At 43.2% G+C, this 19,649-nt stretch overlaps 2 protein-coding genes, 1 long non-coding RNA gene and 3 other non-coding genes across 7 annotated transcripts in view; 5 read left to right on the top strand and 1 right to left on the bottom strand.

Moving 5' to 3' along the window:
* CLMP (CXADR like membrane protein) overlaps positions 1–2,824 on the top strand; it is a 53,933-nt gene extending 51,109 nt beyond the window's left edge. The window contains exon 7 of the mRNA XM_053367396.1: positions 888–2,824. Coding sequence (XP_053223371.1) covers positions 888–1,182 — 295 coding nt within the window. The 3' untranslated portion in view covers positions 1,183–2,824. The remainder of the gene's footprint in view (positions 1–887) is intronic.
* The window catches only part of LOC128402939 (uncharacterized), a 31,643-nt gene extending 23,873 nt beyond the window's left edge, over positions 1–7,770 (bottom strand). The window contains exon 1 of the long non-coding RNA XR_008327811.1: positions 7,568–7,770. This is a non-coding gene — a long non-coding RNA (uncharacterized LOC128402939). The remainder of the gene's footprint in view (positions 1–7,567) is intronic.
* A 130-nt stretch (positions 7,771–7,900) lies between these two features.
* On the top strand, positions 7,901–14,304 carry HSPA8 (heat shock protein family A (Hsp70) member 8). 2 transcript variants are annotated; one of them, XM_053367394.1, is made up of 9 exons: positions 7,901–7,918; positions 9,640–9,849; positions 10,662–10,867; positions 10,958–11,110; positions 11,211–11,766; positions 12,082–12,284; positions 12,715–12,913; positions 13,129–13,361; positions 13,934–14,304. In XM_053367394.1, the coding sequence occupies exons 2-9, from the start codon at positions 9,645–9,647 to the stop codon at positions 14,117–14,119; spliced, it is 1,941 nt and encodes a 646-aa protein (XP_053223369.1). In that variant the 5' UTR covers positions 7,901–7,918; positions 9,640–9,644; the 3' UTR covers positions 14,120–14,304. The 2 variants fall into 2 exon arrangements, with proteins under 2 accessions (XP_053223369.1, XP_053223370.1); XM_053367395.1 differs by lacking the exon at positions 7,901–7,918 and adding an exon at positions 9,413–9,435.
* Positions 11,915–12,002, top strand: LOC128403261 (small nucleolar RNA SNORD14). Its single transcript, XR_008327908.1, has one exon. It is a non-coding gene; the product is annotated as a small nucleolar RNA SNORD14 (small nucleolar RNA).
* On the top strand, positions 12,490–12,588 carry LOC128403260 (small nucleolar RNA SNORD14). Its single transcript, XR_008327907.1, has one exon. It is a non-coding gene; the product is annotated as a small nucleolar RNA SNORD14 (small nucleolar RNA).
* On the top strand, positions 13,593–13,690 carry LOC128403259 (small nucleolar RNA SNORD14). The gene has a single exon (XR_008327906.1). It is a non-coding gene; the product is annotated as a small nucleolar RNA SNORD14 (small nucleolar RNA).
* Positions 14,305–19,649: the final 5,345 nt, after the last annotated feature.

Here is a 19,649-nt window from a genome sequence, read left to right on the forward strand (position 1 = left end):
TGGGAAATGACTATGGACTCAATTAATTACTGATCTGACTCAGTGTGGTAGTTCTTTTGGATTTGTTTTTTGGGCACGGCATGGCAGGTGTTGCACAATATAGGATTGACCCAATGCAGTAATGACACATCACAGCTGTGTGAAACACAAATGAGTTTTATTTAAGCGATCACAGTAGAAAAATTACAAAGGATTCCTGAAAGAACATCTGGTTGGCCATTGTGAGAACAGGATACAGGACTAGATGGCTCATTTGCCTGATCCAGCAGGTTCTTCTTATATTCTTAATTATCTTCACAGTGCATGGAGCCAGAAGTGACATGTATGTCATACCTGGCTGTATGAAGGCAGAATGTGTCCCCTCACACCAACACAATCAATAGTGTAAGGGGAGGGATTCAAGCCAGTCTTGCTGTGGTAATCCTTATACTGTATTTATACAAACTAATAGAATAGGTTTTGTAAAAGCCTTAGTTTAGAGTTTAGATCCATGTCACTTGTGTTACTTGCAGCATATCACTCCATATGAGCCTTTGGTTTCAGAGACTGTCCCCACCCACAATGCAATACACAATATTCCTGCTAACTAACACCTGCAACTTTCCTATTAGTAGATAACTGGTCATTTTTTTAATCCTCTAGGATTTATATTTTGCATTTAAACCCTGAATTATTTAGAATGGTATTAGGGTGATTTGGATAACATGGAAGTAAGCATTTTTATTCTTTTCACGCATTGTGAATGATATACATATGTAATACAGGTGAAAAGATCAGCACTTAATTCAAAACCTTGTTGAACTTCTAAAGCATCTTAAAATTAATGAAATGAATATGTCTGGTCTTCATTATTTTCTACATTTAATCATACCATCTCTTGATTACAGAGAAGACGCAGAGGCACCAAAAGCCCGATTAGTCAAGCCTGGCTCTTCCTCTTCTGGCTCCAGAAGTTCACATTCTGGATCCTCCTCAACAAGATCAACAGCAAACAGTGCCTCCCGAAGCCAGCAGACATTATCAACAGAGGCCACTCCTCATATTACTCCAACGCAACAGAACCAGGTTGAGATAGATGGCAGGGAAACTGAGCCAAAGAAAATAAACCACACCAACTTTATGAAAACAGAAGCCACACCAACCATGATGCCTGCTCAGAGTCGGGTTTTCCAGTCAGTTTGATTATTCCACATCTATTCAGGCTCCAGCTATGCCCATAACACACACACACAAACCACCAGCACTATATTAGATTGTTTACCTTCCAAGGGAGCTCCCCCACCACACACACTCAACCACTACATAATAAAACTCATCACAGTATTCTCTGCTACAGGTAGCCTTGAAAAGTGAACTCATGATGGTTTTTTTATTATTGTTTTTAATGCTTTTTGTGATTAACTCTTAAAGGAAGAAAAGGGAACACTGAAGCGGCAGGTGTCAAATGCTGGAGTCTTGAACCATTTTTTTAAAATAAAAAAGAGACACAAAAAATCCCAATGGATCTCTGAAGTGGAAATTTATTTGGTAGTTTTCATGAAATGTACACAAGAAGCAATACTGAAGTGTGTCGGGGGATGGGGGACGATGGACAGTGTACTTCTCTTCTCTGTACTGGAAATAACACCATCCATTTTTAGGATGGATATTGCCAAAGTTATGTTGTTGCTTTTAAAAAGGCCAGAATAAAATGGAAAGTGTGATGAGTAAAACTTCTAATTAATGGTTTGGGAAATCTTGTTGTAAATATATTTGTGAAAGAAACACACAGACACCCAAAATTTAAAGGAAAAAGCCAATGAAAGTTTGTTTACAAAATGCGACCAGAACTGTAGAATTCCATAGCTGATTTTAAGAATTCCTCAAATTTTCCAAAGTACAAAAACACTTCCATTAATACTATTTGTTACTGAAGATATAAATTTATAACTAGGCTGATTTAAAATGTTCATACTGCAGCTGATTGTTTTAAAGCCTAAATTCTGACATTTTATCACATTCAGAGTGAAACCACTAGCCTGACATAGTACAAGAATGATTCCCAAATGGTTGCTTAGAAAGTACCAGTGGATCATGTACTGTATTGGCAATTCATTAATGTTAGATACAACACAAGGGGTTTCAATAAAGGTTTCTCAAAGGAAACCAGGGGTGAATTTTCTTCCTAAGAGAGAAAGGCCTTTACTTGGAGAGTCTCTGTAACAAAATGTTTGGAAATATTTGAAGCATGCTCCAGTATGATTACAATCAGGTATCTAGGAATACTAATGGTTCTATCCAATTAGTCCTACTCAGAGCAGACCCACTGAAAAGAATGGACATGAATTATTTAGGTCAATTCACTTCAATGGGTCTACTATAAGTATAGCTAGCTGGATGCAACCCTAACAGTACCCCATATGTTTATTCAGAATTCTACTGTGTTGAAGAACATGCTCCTAATGTTCATAGAGTAGTACTTTAAGTTTATTATCCCCAACTAAAGTACCTACTTTCCCCTTCTTCAAAATAAACCTAATACAGTGCCAATGACTCCTGTTTGCAGGTCATACTGAATTCATATTATGCACATCCTTAACATGAATAAATTAAAATATAAGGTTTATGGACCACTGAACAGTTTTATCACTGCACTGATTTGAATCACCATAGAGAAGATTGCAAGGTGGTCAACAGTTTATGATTTATTGTAAATTTCATTTTTCAAACTTTTAACTAGGAAGCTATTTAGATCACTTTACTCAGGATCTGACCCAAGTACAGAAATGGATTAATGATTTGTATCACAAAAAAGAGGACACTGAAACAGTGATATGTGGCAGAATTTTTTTCAACACTTTCATTTTCCCTCTGGAAATTTTTCCACTCAGGAAGCTCAGTAGTAACAATGAGTGGATGCTAACTGCAAATAAAATACTAGGCAAGTTTGGCAATTTCAAAGTTTTTAGTTTTGTTTACTAAATACAAGTAAAATAAACATGCTAAATCAGATCACTCTCTAGGGCACCAAATTATTTTCCATTGCAAGCTTGAAGTCCCACCCCAATTTAAATTATCCCATACAAATTACTCTAATTTACAAAGGAAAATCTACACCATTGTATTCAAATTAGCTCAGTTGTAAATATATGGTACGTGTGTACTTTGAGCCTTCACATGCTATTAAATTTCCAAACCAACACCTGCCATCCAAACCAACACATTTAAAGGTGAAGTACAAACTATGGATTCTACTAGTTTAGCACATCGTCAGTGGCATTATAGGTTAAAATTAACCCAAGTGAATTACACAGGTATTAAGGGAGATAAGATCTAAATAAAGGTGGAATATATTCTTTCAGATCATCAAATATTTCACATTTAAAGAAAATGTTACGTGCAATGGCTTTTGAAGTAGACATGATACTAAACAGTATTTCATAAGGGAAATCACGCTCATGTTACGAGAAACCAAACTTTATTTTGTAAAATGTTCTATTTAAAGTATTTACTGTTATTCTGTATACCAATTGCTACTTAGTGTGGGTGCATAAATCTTCTCTAGTTTTGTTTTAATTCTTAATTGGTAAACTGAGATTATGTCTACCTGCTATTACTGGTGTACTTGTGCTCAGAATGAGCAACACAAAATGAAACAAACATTTATTATAGATTCCTTTGAATCAACAATTTAGTAAGGTTGTTTTGTTGTTGTTTTTAAATAAAAGAGGCTGCAGTATAAATGCTGTAGTTCAACCAAACCTGGAAAAGTGTCACAATTTTGTTATATAACTAACTTTATGGTCCAATTAATTATTTCAAACTGCATCAAGGAGAGGGAAAATGAGAGGAACTTCCTCTTACCTACTAAGTGTTTAGAGGAAAGAGATTAGAGAAGGGGATAGTAGTAGGCTTCCATATCCTGGCTAGCAGGAGATCTAGGACCTGGGAGTCTATACTATATGAAGAGTCTGATGGCTTTCTTATGACCTCTTTTCTTTGCTGATCCCACTTTACAATATGCAGTGGGATCTAAAGGTCATGAGATGCAAAGCCTGTCACATTTCTATGTAAACAGAGTAAGCTATTCATACTTGCAGTTACTTGTACGGTGCTAATTAGGCTAAATTGTATTAGAGCATCAATAGGTCTTTTTTCAGATTAAACATAAATTCCAAGAAATTCCTACAACAAAATGGAAATTTCAAGCTTTTGTATGCACGTATAACTAGAATGTCCTATGGATTATATAACCAATGAACATGCAATTCCACTGGGGGGAATCATTCCAGCAACATATCCCAAAAGACCTTATTTGAAAATATAAATAGATCCGATCCACAGTAGTTTAGTCACCCTTCAGAACCAACAACCGTAGCAAGCACATTTTGACATAAGATGATAGGGACAAAGCTTCCCTCTAACAATCGGCTAAGGGAGCTGGGCATGTTTAGCCTGGAGAAAAGGAGGTTAAGGGGTGATATGATAGCCATGTTCAAATATATAAAAGGATGTCACATAGAGGAGGGAGAAAGGTTGTTTTCTGCTGCTCCAGAGAAGCGGACACGGAGCAATGGATCCAAACTGCAGGAAAGAAGATTCCACCTAAACATTAGGAAGAACTTCCTGACAGTAAGAGCTGTTCGACAGTGGAATTTGCTGCCAAGGAGTGTGGTGGAGTCTCCTTCTTTGGAGGTCTTTAAGCAGAGGCTTGACAACCATATGTCAGGAGTGCTCTGATGGTGTTTCCTGCTTGGCAGGGGGTTGGACTCAATGGCCCTTGTGGTCTCTTCCAACTCTATGATTCTATGATTCTAATCTCAGATTCATCAGTATCAGTATTAGAGGTGGGAAAAATTTCAACTTCAAAGAGCCTACTTGAAAAAGAAAACTTTTAACAGGCTAATACAAGGACATACTAATTTTGCCCCCAAACCAAAGAGATTCTTAATTAGGTAACAACTGGGGGAAAGAGAAATTTGTGTAGGAATAAGTGCCCCAAAATATTGAGATTGAAAGGGAAATAAATTGCACAAAAGTTCCAGTTTTCACCCAAAAGGTAGGCAGTGGAATTTCCACATCAATAGGCAGAGGATAGCAAAAGAAAAAGAAAAAAAGAAAAAAGAGGATTTTCTTTCATGTGAGGAATTTATTGCAGCCAGAATAACCATGGTTTACAATGGCCCAATTCACATGCCACTGTAAACCACAGTTAAAATAAATTATGGTTTAAATATGAATGAAACTAGATTACTATTTGTGGTTCATTTGGAGAGGAGGAAATTATGGACCTGGGTCTGAATTAAATCAGACCACTTTTTGTTTCCTGGCAGCGTAGCAGGAATGGGGAAGGAAAAGCACTAAAACAATGCACACTCAAATTTAATCCATAAGTTTATTTTAACAACCATTTAAAGGGGCATGCAAATCATGTCAATGCAATCAAAAATACATTTACTCAACAACATCCTACTAAATTTAATGAGCTTTACTCCCCAGTAAGTATGATTCTATCTGCCAGCAAGCTTATGCATATTACTAAAAAAACAAGTTCTACTGTGAAATGGGACTATCTACACAGGGGACATAGGACGCTGCTGCCTTAAACCATGTTAGACTATAAATCCATCTAACTCATTATTTACACTGTGGCAGCAACTATTTCAGACAGTATTTCCTAACGCTTTCTGAAAATGCCAGGATTGAACCCAGGACCGTTTGCATGCAAAGCTTGTGCTCTACCACTGAGCTTCAGTCCTTCCCCTTGCACATTAGGCCTACACCTTTAATCCCAGAACCAAACATTCCTTGTCAGAACTAAACCATCAAAAAACGTGAATAATTCATTTGCTTTCTTTTGTGCAACTGTCTGCTGGTCATCAGACATCTAAATTAGAAGACCTTCCAAAGCCAGAATGAAACCAACCATCGTCCATCTCAGCATCACATATTGTTGAGAGATGTGGAGCTAACTGCAAACAAGGTTGACAGTGGCTCAGCTAATCGGTTACTTGATTTTAGTACCCGGGCAGTTTTAAACTATATGAACTCCCTTTAAGAGGGAAAAACAAAGTGTCACCCCATAAGGGGGGGGGGGCAGAAACAAGACCCTTATTAGGCCAACAAAAATGGAATACAACAGGAAGCAAACTTTCAGCTTCTCCTTTACTCTCCAACAGGCTGTGTGGTAACTAGGAGGGGGGTGGAAAAGAGACCTAGGGGTGGGAGGAACAGCTTGGGGTTGTTGTTTGGTAAACCCTTTGGAGGGTTGTTGTTGTTTAACCATCAATAGGTATGTAAATCATACAAAATACAGTAATGAAATCTAACAGCCACAAAGTCTGCAATGATCTCAATAAATCTCCCTCTGGACTCTGCACCTGCCAGGTGGGATTCAGAGCAGACCCCTTCCTCCATCCCCGCAACTGCCTTTGATTCCCACTTCAACCACCAGGCAGGTTGGTTGGTTTCTCTGCCTTGTACCCAGTGAAGATTTTATTCACTCCCCCCTTCCTGATAGTGGTTCTACACTCACCCTTTCTTCCCTGCCTGGACAGGGGTAGGCAGATACCATTTTGTGTTTCGCCTCAGGTACCAAAATGTATTGGGCCAGCCATGGTCTTTCCCCATGGCGCTTATGCAGCTTTCAGGTTATGCCGGGTGTGTGTGTCTGTGCAATGTGCCCTTGAGCATGTGCAGAATTCTATAAGGCAATTCCTTCGCACAGCAGGTCGGCAAAGGGAGAAAGGTTAAGGGTATCGGCTTCAGAATGCCCTTCAGAAACTCTCTCATTTCACAACCAGTGTGGCATAGTGATAAAAAGGGTCACGACTAGGACTTGGGAGCTCACGGCATGTGACCTTGGAAAGAAGCCAGTTACTGCCTCTAGGCCTAACCTACCTTACAGGGTTGCTGCGGAGATGAGGGGAAGAACTACGTGGAGGAAAAGGTGGGATATAAATGCAATAAATGAAAATTGGGGGGGGGGGAGCGCCACAACAATCCTAAGTGTGTTGAGTCGATTTACTTCCTCTCGAGATAGGTCGGCATTGTTCGCCCCTTGGCGCCCGAGCATGAACCGCCCGTCCCTAACTGACCCCGGCCTTGGCCATCAGCCAGCGCCCTGCGGCAAACGGGCCTCGCTAATCCGCCATTTTGTGCCAAACTCTCTCCTTCACTTCCAAAAATGCGGCTGCTCTCGACCCGCCCACTGCCTTCCCGCTCTGAGGTAACCAGCGACCCGATTGGCCAGTTTCTCACCCCTTCTTCCCGTGCGACCACCTCATTGGTCACTCCCCACGTCCGTCCGAATCTTCAGTTTGCCCTCAATTCGGCTCCCCCTCCCTGTCTCATTTCTCCGCCCAATCCCTCCCGTCGAATATTATATAAATATTGGGGGGGGGGGGGACGACCCGATTCTGCGAGGGATTGGCTCCACCTCAGAACACAAAAGACAGAAAAAGAACAGGCCCTATCTACGCCTAACAGCTCTCCGGTTATGCAAATAAAGGCGACCAGGGGAGAAATCTCATTGGCCCAGGGCCACGACGTGGAGCTCCAACATTTTCTCTCCCTCCCACCCACATACACTTTCTTGCCGCGCTGGGAGAGATGAAAGTTCTAGAACCAGAAGAAGGAAAGAGAGCGAGAAAGCCGGCCGGCACCCGTTGAATCACCGGTTTCGCCCGCCCCCTTCGCTTTCCTTTGTTGCGTCACATACGCCTCACGCAATGCCTCTACGGCCATTGGCTGAAGTGGGCGGGGAAGGCGGGCGACCGACGCGGCGGGATTGGCCCGTCGGCCGGAAAGAGGCGTGGCCCTTCTGGAAGGTTCTCCAGTAGTATATAATGACTTGTGGCTGGGCCAGGAAAGCCGCTTTTTCTCCAGAGCTACTCGAAGCAGCTACTCGTTTCCTGGTTTTTGAAGGAAAACGAAGCAGGTAATTTCTTTGAAGGGGGGCCAGTAATGCAGACTGGGTGCCTATATATGCGCTAATTGCATCTGATTCATTGATTTCTTTTCCTTCCGTGGTTGGGGTGGAGGAAAGTAGGGAATTTGCTAAAGTGGAAAAAACCGTGTCGATCCTTAATTTTGTAGGCTTCCCATTCCTTCTGTCCCTTTTCCTTTCAGCTGTACAAAACGTCTTTCCAGCCTCTTTCTCTTCGCCCCCACTTTCTCTTGCATAGGGGTCTCTGCCTGAGTCGGGGGGGGGTGACAATGGCGCCTGAAACGGGTGTTCCTTTAGGGAAACGGATAAACGGAAATAAGTTTAGGGAGAGGCTCGGCTAAACGCTTCGTACCGAAGAAGAAAAAGGAGGAAACGAGCGCGCGCGGGGGGGGGGGGGGAAGGAGAGATAATGGTATGGATCGCCTTTGGAAAAACTAGGCTAAATCTGCTAAGGCGATTAAAGTACACGTGGGCGGGTTGCCCTCCTTTAATAAAGCAGCTCCATTGGCCTTTTCTTTGAACGGGGGAGTGCTACCCATTTGTTCAGTCTATGCCCCGATAAACCTGGCTATAGGACTGCACGGGCGAGCCCGTTGATTTAATGCGGGAAAATTAGGTGGGGGCAACCCCGGTTAAAAACGGGAATAACCTTTCTCTTTCTCCCCCCACATTTATGTATCCTGTGCTGCTAATCCATTTACTTGGATGGGGGAAGATTAACGAAATCGGCGGGGGCGTCTTAATTCTTAGGATACTGAGCGCAGGCGCTAAGCCTTAGAAAATGGGGGCGGTCGTTATTATTTTCCTGATGACCTTGAAATATCGAGGCGAGGAAATGAGCCGCAGATGGCACGGGGGGGCAGGATTGCTGCCTCCCTCGACCTTAGATCACTGGAGTCTTGCTTTAAAAGCAGAAGTTCTTAAGTAACTGCTGGCGGAAGGTCCAGTTCCTTTTTAGGGTGGTGTGGAGGAATCTCTTATGTCTTCTCCCTTCGTCAATGGTGCAGAAAGCTTACCTAATCGCCCTTCTTTGCTTCCTCCTCTCCCCCTCCCCGCCACGTGCTCAGCAGCGCCCTCGGCCGGTTCCGGCCGGCATCTTTGCACGTGGTCTGGCATCACTCCTCCCATCCACCCAGGCCGCATGTTCCAAATGCAGGCCGCGGAGGGAGGGGGGGAGAGGAGGTCCCCAGAATCCATCGCGAAGCCCCGCCTTCTTACCGCGCGGGTGGAACGCCCTAGGGCATGCCGGGAAAAGTAATTCAATCCTTCCGGTGCCCCTCGTGGCTGGAACGTCGGCCACGTGGTGGCTTCCCCAAAGTCGCTGCACCGCCTTCGATCCCCATTCTATTGGCTTTAGGACAGAAGGGTTTCAGAGGGTTCAGATTTGCGAGTCAGGGAGGGATATTAAAATTGAATGCATAAAAGCATGCATAATTTTACATCCAGGCAATGGGATTCTAAGCAAGAAACATTTTGGAAAAGAGAACAAGTAATGCTTTGATTTCAAGGCAAGAAAAAATCCAAATTGTTTCAGTTAATCTAGTTAGTTTTATGGCCAAATGGGGATTTAAGTGTATGGTCCTCTTGGCCATTTCTGAAACTTCACTAGGCTGGTTCTAGATAAAGTTTTTGCTTTGTATATGTTGCTTCCTGTGCTTAAACATTACGGGTATGAATTATTGATATTTAATTAAATGTTACTGTCTTCACAGCTACAATGTCTAAGGGACCATCTGTTGGAATTGATCTTGGCACCACCTATTCCTGCGTGGGTGTCTTCCAACATGGCAAGGTGGAAATCATTGCCAATGACCAGGGTAACAGGACCACTCCCAGCTATGTTGCTTTCACTGACACAGAGAGGCTTATTGGTGACGCTGCAAAGAACCAGGTGGCAATGAACCCCACCAACACTGTCTTCGGTAAGGATCACAAAGACTTCCTGGAAGCATTTGTCTTGCACAATGGCCATTTAGATTAAGGATTGCTTAAGGTGTTTGTAATAACAAAATTAGGTAATAACAAAGTATAAAAGTAGCAGGGTGCAGCTAATTAAAACAGTTTTCCACTTCAAAAGCCAGCGGGGTTTGAAGTTTCTCAACACCACTCTTGAGATACATTTAAAACCACTTCCTTAAGGGAGTCACTTCCCTGACCTTACAACATGCCCCATACAAATAGCTGCATTATTGGCAAGAATACCAGAGAGGTGCAGAGAAGGCTTAGTATGTCCCCCTGGAGTTTTGGTAGTTTCTCCACCCCTGGGAAGATTTGGTATAACCCTTTGTATGTGCTCCATTCAAATTGGAAATAAGCCTTGTAGCACCTTAAAGGCCAACAAGTTTGTTGCAGCATCGGCTTTTATGGATTTGTTTAACTTAATTCTTAGTAGGCGTGTATAAAATGTTTACATGTATAAAATGCTTATTTAGTAGAATGTATAATTGTCCAACTCATACGTACATTTTATTTTGTATACATTCTGTGTACAAATTCAATTACCAATAAATTCAGACTTTTTTCCATTAAGCTGCAGCATTTTCTGCTCAGTGCATGTATGCTTATTGAACGTTGGTATAATTAAATCTGAAAGACCCTTTTTTGCTGCATTCGATCTAAAATAGCTACTTTCCTAGAAACTGTTCAGACTAGAAAGTGCAGTGTGCCATTATTAAAATGACACAGGAAGTCACTAGTGAAGCATTACTAACAAGTAACTAAAATCTTTTTATAGATGCAAAGCGTCTGATCGGCCGTAGATTTGATGATGCTGTTGTCCAGTCTGATATGAAGCACTGGCCTTTCACTGTGGTGAATGATGCTGGCAGACCAAAAGTCCAAGTAGAGTACAAAGGAGAAACAAAAAGCTTTTATCCAGAGGAAATTTCTTCCATGGTGCTAACTAAGATGAAGGAAATTGCAGAGGCGTACTTGGGAAAGGTGAGGCCTTAAAATGACAGCATTGTGATTGCAGATCGTATGCTGTATTGTTTCCATACCTTAACACAGGTTTCTTTTTATCTTTTGCAGACTGTAACAAATGCTGTCGTCACAGTCCCGGCTTACTTTAATGACTCCCAACGCCAGGCTACAAAAGATGCTGGAACCATTGCAGGTCTCAATGTGCTCCGGATCATCAATGAGCCAACTGCAGCTGCTATTGCTTATGGCTTGGACAAAAAAGTGAGTGGTAAAAGGCATCCCACTCCATGGTGAGGAATATCTGGGTATTACCAACTTGTCTTCATTTCCACTAATGTGTACCTTTTATCATGTGTCCTAGGTCGGTGCTGAGAGAAACGTGTTGATCTTCGACCTTGGTGGTGGCACCTTTGATGTCTCGATCCTCACCATTGAGGATGGCATCTTTGAAGTAAAGTCAACTGCAGGTGACACCCACTTGGGCGGGGAAGACTTTGACAACAGAATGGTCAACCATTTCATTGCTGAATTCAAGCGCAAACACAAGAAGGACATCAGTGAAAACAAGCGAGCTGTTCGAAGGCTCCGCACTGCCTGTGAGCGTGCGAAGCGTACTCTTTCCTCCAGCACTCAGGCCAGTATTGAAATAGATTCCCTGTATGAGGGTATTGATTTCTACACCTCAATTACCAGAGCTCGCTTTGAGGAGCTGAATGCTGACTTGTTCCGTGGCACTCTTGACCCTGTGGAGAAAGCCTTGCGGGATGCCAAGCTAGATAAATCTCAGGTGCATGATATTGTACTTGTTGGTGGCTCCACTCGCATCCCCAAGATCCAGAAACTCCTTCAGGATTTCTTCAACGGCAAGGAACTGAACAAGAGCATCAACCCTGATGAAGCTGTGGCTTATGGTGCAGGTCAGTACTAAGAGCTAGTAATAGTCTGAAAGCTTATCAGCAATGCATCCTTGCAGTTACACCAAAATTTTGGGCAATGTACCTGTAGATTAAGCATGTGTTTACACGCAAGCCTAGAATCCAGATTCCTTCCTATAAACTTGATTTCTTGCATTGATGACTGGTTCCAAATCCATTCGCGGTTTCCACCAGAAGCTGATAATGATGGTCCAAACCTTCCTTGGATGTCTGAGCGAGTAGAATTATTTCTGAGTAGTAAAGGTGCATAGTATGTACTTTTGTTTATGCATATTCTCTTTTTTTTCCCCTTTACAGCTGTTCAAGCTGCAATCTTGTCCGGGGACAAGTCTGAAAACGTGCAAGACCTGCTGTTGCTGGATGTCACTCCTCTGTCGCTGGGTATTGAAACAGCTGGTGGTGTCATGACAGTCTTGATTAAAAGAAACACCACAATTCCCACAAAACAGACTCAGACCTTCACCACGTACTCTGATAACCAGCCAGGTGTGCTGATTCAGGTATGGTAAAAATGTTCCTGGGAGGTTAGCTAAAAATACTGCCATTTAATCTAGGACTAGCCATATGGTGCTCTCCAGATGTGCTGAAATTCTGGCTAACCTGACATTTAACAGTGTTGGTTTTAGCTTATGAGAGTATCAACTTCTGGAGGACATCACATGAATTATTTACTCTGCAATGTCAGGATAGCAGGCTGGTGTCTGGTTGCAATGATGAAAGAGATTTCCAAAACCATTCGTAGTTTCCACCAGAGGTTGAAAGACCTATGTTGGCTCCAAGTACCTTCCTTGGATGTCTGAGCGACCTACTTACTCATAACTGCTTAGTTTCCTATTAAAGAAAAAATATTTTTAAATGCATTCTAACCCTATAAATAGTCTTTGCACTTGTAAAAGAGGCTGACTATAGACACTTCCTATTCTTTTATAGGTTTACGAGGGCGAGAGAGCAATGACAAAAGACAATAACTTGCTGGGCAAGTTTGAATTAACTGGCATCCCTCCAGCTCCAAGGGGCGTACCTCAAATTGAAGTAACATTTGACATTGATGCCAATGGTATCCTTAATGTGTCGGCTGTGGATAAGAGCACTGGCAAAGAGAACAAGATCACAATAACCAATGATAAAGGTAAGTTGCTGATATGGGAAGTTCATGAAATGGAAGTAGGTAACTCAGTATAGATTAGCCAAAACTAATTGACCTAATGTTCAGGTTTCAGGTGAGAATAAGGTGGTAATCCAGATGCCAGGGGCCCTTTACCTTTTTTAAAAAAACCAACTATGCAGCAAATAGTGGTTTGACTGCCAAAACACAAAACTTAAAAAATATTTTATTCTTCAAAGGCCGCCTCAGTAAGGAGGACATCGAACGCATGGTCCAGGAAGCTGAGAAATACAAGGCTGAAGATGAAAAGCAGCGTGACAAGGTGTCATCCAAGAACTCCCTAGAATCCTATGCTTTCAATATGAAAGCTACTGTGGAAGATGAGAAACTTCAAGGCAAAATTAGTGATGAAGACAAGCAGAAGATCATGGACAAGTGTAATGAGATCATCAACTGGCTGGATAAAAACCAGGTTTGTAGCTCCACCCCAACCTCGATATCTAAAGGAAGGGTTTTTTACACTTCAAGCCTCAAATAGTACTGGCAGAAAGCATTTAAACACTTTGCTTGTCCACAAAGCTGTTCTGTATGGCAGCCTACACTTAAAAAGCTAGCAAGTGCCTAGGGTGGCACTACAAATCTTTAAATAGTGGGTCTGTCCTTGACGCTAAAAAAAGGGTGGAGTAGAGTAATAGCCAGTGGTTCGCAATGATGAAAGAGATTCCAAAACCATTCGTAGTTTCCACCAGAGGTTGAAAGACCTATGTTGGCTCCAAGTACCTTCCTTGGATGTCTGAGCGACCACTTGGTAATACGTCTGTTGGCCATTGCAATCCCCAATTGCCCAGTAAAGACGCTTTATGCATCATACGAAACTAGGGAAAGTTCACTTAGAATGGCTTGTATAAATCTTAAGATGTGATGCAGTTCAGGAGTGCTAGTGTTTAATTGAGTGGTAACTGGGTTTAGCCAAGCCTCCTTCCTGTGTATGCGACTGTACAGAGAAACAACTAACACAGATGCTTTCTTCCTGTATATTTTTAGACTGCTGAGAAGGAAGAATTTGAGCACCAACAGAAGGAGCTGGAAAAGGTTTGCAATCCCATCATAACCAAGCTGTACCAGAGTGCAGGTGGGATGCCCGGAGGCATGCCTGGTGGCTTCCCTGGTGGTGGAGCACCCCCCTCTGGAGGAGCATCTTCTGGACCAACCATTGAGGAGGTGGATTAAAGCTCTAGAGAGGACATTTCTGTGGACCACCTTCAGAACCGAAGGACTCAAATTACAAAGGGCATTCTTAATACTTTGAACATGTGCACAGGGAGGGGAAGGCAAACACTGCACTTTAACAGTACTGTATAAAAGTAGAAATGCAACTTGAGTCCCAATAAACTTATTTAATTGGCAACATGAAAGATTTACTTGTGGTGCTTCCTTAATAAGCAGACTCATTGTGATGCCAGGAGGAAGGCATCAACATTCACATTTAGCTACTTAACATGAATCTTCCTGGTGCTGTTTCCAGATTTCTACTACACAGCATCCTTATAAGGTCATATTTGTATGCGTGCAGGAATGCCAAATTCCACAGTAAGCAATCCCCACACCAATAAAATGTGTTTCCTAAAATGTTTTGTACGTATCTTTTCTTTCCCTCCCAAGGTTTGATGGGGGAAAGAGAAACTGTATGGCCCACAATAAGGGAGAGGATTTGAACCTAGATGAAGCCATAGAAGGGCAGTCCCCTAAAAATTAGTTCTCCATATTAATTTCAGAGAAGTGACAATGAAGCATCATACAAAATGGAAGTTGGAAGGGTGTCATGAGATTGAAGGGTCTGCTCTTGGATACATTCGAAAGGAAGTTACACTCTCACATTCTACAAGTATTCTAGCATTCCCCGCCCCTCCGAATACACTTAATGGTGCTAATTGTTCAGTTAATCAGCCACTATATGTTTTCAGATTATCCAGATCTGGTTGGTGAAGCCCCCCCCCTTTTTAGAGGGAGATATAACAGATTTTGCTGGGGTGGGGGGGGGGGAGGGAAGGAAGATCCCTGCTCTCTAGGTGCAACTTGAAACAGCTAGTGGAGCATATTACTGTATCCAATTCTCTGTTGTGACTAACACCAAAGTTACTGTTAGTTAATGCTGTAAATCCCACTGAACTCAGTAGGGCCTACTCCAAAGTGGCATTAGGATAGCAGTCTTTGGCTTTGATCAGGGCAGCCTCTTGCCCCCATATCAGTCCTGTTTTCCTTAATATCCATGTTGATGTGCTGCTTTGACCAGTAAAACAGCTGCTTTAAACAGTCTAAATCTGTTCATTTACCTCTGATTTGTCAACACCAGCTAGTAGTGTTGCTCCAGGGTTTCAGACAAAAGCTATTGAAACTGAACCCCATACATTCTGCATGGAAGCGTGTCCTTTCCCATTGAGCTATGACCCCCTTCCCTAGAGGAAGTGGTGTTAGTTTTGGGGGAGGGATCGTGAATTTGCAGTTGTCATGTCTTCAAATATCTTTGTAAGAGTGCCAGTGTTGTCTACTGGTTAGAGCAGTGTTTCCCAAACTTTGTCTACAGCTGCTGTTGGACCACAACTCCCATCATCCCTAGCTAGCAGAACCGGTGGTCAGGGATGATTGGAATTGTAGTCCAGAAACAACTGGAGACCCAAGATTGGGAAACACTGGGTTAGTGTGTCTTACTAGGATCTGGGGGACCAGTGGTCTAATCTCCACTCAGCCATGAAGTTCACTTGGTGACCTTGGATCAGCCACGGCAGGGCTGTTGTGGGGATTAAATGAGGAGTGGGGAGCTCCTTGAAGAAAAGGGTGGGATATAAATGTAATAAATATAAGACTAATAAAGCTTTTGAGCTCCCAAAATTATTTAAGCAAGGATACGTACCTCTCACATGCATAGCTGCTGTATAGATGCCCCATTTAATTGCTTGATTGCCCAGTGAGCTCCCAGAATTTGTGGCCTGAAGTAGCATGCCTGGTTTTAGGCCTTTTTTGAAGCAGTATAGTTAAAAGCCAAAATTCTTGTTCTGTCCACCAGATGTCAGCAGTCACTAATTTATAAAAGCTGTGATGAGTTGGGGATGTAGAGTTCAGCTACTTACGGATGTGGAGCTCAGCTAGTTTTGTTCTTCGTTCTTCCTGGATGAGTTCGAATGCCAAGTGAGAGCATGGGAGACAGTCACACAGCAGTTGCACTTCAGAGCATGAATTTCTTTCATCACTTGCATATTCGGGTGGGGTGCGCCAATCAATGCATCCCTAGTTGGCAGGAGCATCCCAAATCAAGACACCTGCACAGATTCTAAGAGGAGAAGTTAGCAAATGTTGAATGCAATTGCCTCAGCAGTGAAAGGTCAACAAGGAAATTTTACCGTATTTGGAAGTGGGGCATGAAGCTCACTGGGTGATCCTGGGCCAATCAGTGCCTTTCAGTCTAACCTACCTCACAGGGGTGTTGTGGGAGATTAAATCAGGAGGAAAACCACGTACAGGACTTTGAGCTCCTTGGAGAAAAAGATGGAATATATCTAAAATAAATAAACAGAAAGTAGATTTCCCCCCCTCTCCAAATAGCTCATGGGATTTGAACCTTGCTCTCTCCCAGGTCCAGGTTGGCACTATAACCACCATACCACACTGCCTTTGCTGCTGCATGAAGTGTGGAAAGGCCTGGCGTGGTACATACACCCTCCACCAGAACCAGCTGGTTATCTCCCCAGCTTTCTCTGAGAGAGCCTGTCTTTATATCATCAACTTCAGTTCCTGCCTGATTAAAAGAGGGCAGGAAGCTAATTCCTTGCTTATTGGAGGGTCGAGAAGCTATCTCATCACATCTGACTGGAAAGTCTCATAGATTTTAACTCCTGTCTCTGCCATCTCTGCATTGGTTCCCCTTTCAGGAGGATAATTCCCAGCCAGGCGCCTCGAGGATCGAGCCGCCTGTTTGATCTGAAGCTATTTAGACCCTTTTAGTTGCGTCATAATCTTCATGAAACTTGGAACAATGCGCAAACTGAGCCTGGCTCCTTCCCTTTTGTGTTTTGCAACCACTTTGGAGCAGCCGCTAGATCTCTGCCCCCCCTTCCCCTCCATCCCTATATTAGGATTATGGCCATTAATTTTAGATTACAGGCGCAACAGCATCCAACTGGAGAGGACAAAAGGCGAGAGGAAAATAACATCTTAGATTGGGCCTGACTGCTGACTAATTAATGTGCATGGGCAGTCATCACATATGCTAAAAGCGACCTCCTCCTCCATTGCTGATCCTTCTGCAGTCAAAACACCACCATCCATACAGACTTTGGGGGGCAGGGAATTTGCAGAATTATGGTTATGGTGAGGGAAACGCCCAATAAGCTGAGAAGGTTGCATTGATGGAATTGCAGAATTGCAAGGCACCCCAACAATCATCTAGACAAAACCCCTATAATGCAGGAATTTGTTGAGCAGGGGGTGAAATAAAATATCCTAGAGAAGGATATGGCTGGATGAAACCTTAAACAGAGCAATCTGAACTGCAGTTTTATTGCAGGTTGCCTTGTACAGGCAAAAAGACCCAGCAATGTAAGGAGAGCACAAGTGGATCTGGCCAAAGGCCCATCTCATAGAATCGTAGAATCATAGAGTTGGAAGAGACCACAAGGGCCATCGAGTCCAACCCCCTGCCAAGCAGGAAACACCATCAGAGCACTCCTGACATATGGTTGTCAAGCCTCTGCTTAAAGACCTCCAAAGAAGGAGACTCCACCACACCCCTTGGCAGCAAATTCCACTGTCGAACAGCTCTTACTGTCAGGAAGTTCTTCCTAATGTTTAGGTGGAATCTTCTTTCTTGTAGTTTAATCCTCTTTCAAAGTCATCCAAGTTGGTAGTCATCTTGCAGCAGTGAATTCCATAGGTTAACTAGATAAATAAATCCCAGGGACGCTGGTGGCACTGTGGTCTAAACCACAGAGCCTAGGGCTTGCCGATCAGAAGGTCGGCGGTTCGAATCCCTGCCATGGGTTGAGCTCCCATTGCTTGGTCCCAGCTCCTGCCCACCTAGCAGTTCGAAAGCACATCAAAGTGCAAGTAGATAAATAGGTACCATTCTGGTGGGAAGGTAAACGGCGTTTCTCTGCGCTGCTCTGGTTCGCCAGAAGCGGCTTAGTCATGTTGGCCACAACATGACCCAGAAGCTGTCTGCGGACAAACGTCGGCTCCCTCAGCCTATAGAGCGAGATGAGCGCGCAACCCCAGAGTCGTCTGCAACTGGACCTAACGGTCAGGGGTACCTTTACCTTTACCTATGTAAATAAATACTTTTTAAAAGAACTTCTTTTGTCCTGTCTCTTCTAACATTCAGCTTCATCAGCTGTCCCCGAGTTTTAGGAGGAAAACTTTTTCTATCCACTTCCTCCACCCCATTGTATACTTTTATACACCTCTGTTAGGTCACCTCTTACTTATTCTCTAACCTAAAAGGCCACAAAAGTTGCAACTTTTCCTCAGAGCTGACTTGCTCCATCCCCTCGGTATCTCAGTTGTGCCAATTCAGTGACCTTGCTGCCCTTCCCTCCTCTGCTATGTTGCCAGGTGTCAGTTAACAGAGTCAAGAGCCTGGCTTCCCAGCTGGGTAGGTGATGGTTTTGTGTTGCTTCTTTCCCACCCTGTGTTGCAGCCCTGGTGAAATGGCTGCTAGCGAGAGACATTTGGGAGGATATAAATGACATGGCGAATAATCATGTACCCTGCCTTGAGCTCCTTAGAAGAAAGATGAATTAAATAAAATGGACTGTCCATGATTCATAGGGGCAAATGCAAAATACGTCCCTTGGGAGCTTTCTCGTACAATTTCTAATTGCAGTCCCTACCCCTCCGCTGCTCATTTATTGGGGAATGAATTAGATGCTTAATGCAGTCAATATCTAGCCTCTTGCCCCATCAGATCAGAAGAAAAATCCTTGCTATGTACAGTGGTACCTCGGGTTAAGGACTTAATTCGTTCCGGAGGTCCGTTCTTAACCTGAAACTGTTCTTAACCTGAAGCACCAATTTAGCTAATGGGGCCTCCTGCTGCCGCCGCGCCGCCAGAGCACGATTTCTGTTCTTATCCTGAAGCAAAGTTCTTAACCTGAGGCACTATTTCTGGGTTAGCGGAGTCTGTAAGCGTATGTAACCTGAGGTACCACTGTATTGCTTTTTTTCCTTTTACTGATATGAGATGAGCGGGGTAGGCAGCACAGGTAAACATTTTTTTCTACTGTGATTCCTAAACTCTGGAACTCCCTGCCCTTGGAGAGCCACCAAGCTATTTCTCAACTGCCTTCACTGGCAGGGAAAACATCCTAACCAATGGGCTATCGCCATTGCTGCATTTCTCTACCAGCATCCCAAAGGACTTCCCCATTTCGCTTCAATGGAAGGAAGAGCTGTTATTTGTGGATGCGTCATGAGATGCAACTAGTCTGTTGAAGTGCACTATTCTTGAGCGCACTCGAGTACACTTTGAGTTCAGAAAGGTAGTGTGTGCGCGCACAAATTTGAACTTAGACGTCTGCAGTTCTGTTCCAACATTCTGACCACCATGACCCCACGCTTCCTCTGGCTTCTGGTCCCGATTGTTAATGCACCTCTGTCCTGATAACCACTACATCACATGGGCTTTGTTCAGATGAAGTGTGTGTGTTTCTACAAAGAAGAAAATGCAGCATACAAATCAGAAAATTAAAAGAATATGTAAGTACTCCTT

The sequence above is a fragment of the Podarcis raffonei genome, chromosome 15 (genome assembly GCF_027172205.1).
Source record: "Podarcis raffonei isolate rPodRaf1 chromosome 15, rPodRaf1.pri, whole genome shotgun sequence".
Classification (NCBI taxonomy): Eukaryota; Metazoa; Chordata; class Lepidosauria; order Squamata; family Lacertidae; genus Podarcis; species Podarcis raffonei.

Excerpts from the sequence above, each read along its gene's own strand:
- HSPA8 (XM_053367394.1), top strand. The coding sequence starts at position 9,645 with ATGTCTAAGGGACCATCTGTTGGAATTGATCTTGGCACCACCTATTCC. Across the intron at positions 9,850-10,661 it reads CCCCACCAACACTGTCTTCG|ATGCAAAGCGTCTGATCGGC; the intron begins GTAAGGATCACA and ends ATCTTTTTATAG. Across the intron at positions 11,767-12,081 it reads AGCTGTGGCTTATGGTGCAG|CTGTTCAAGCTGCAATCTTG; the intron begins GTCAGTACTAAG and ends TCCCCTTTACAG.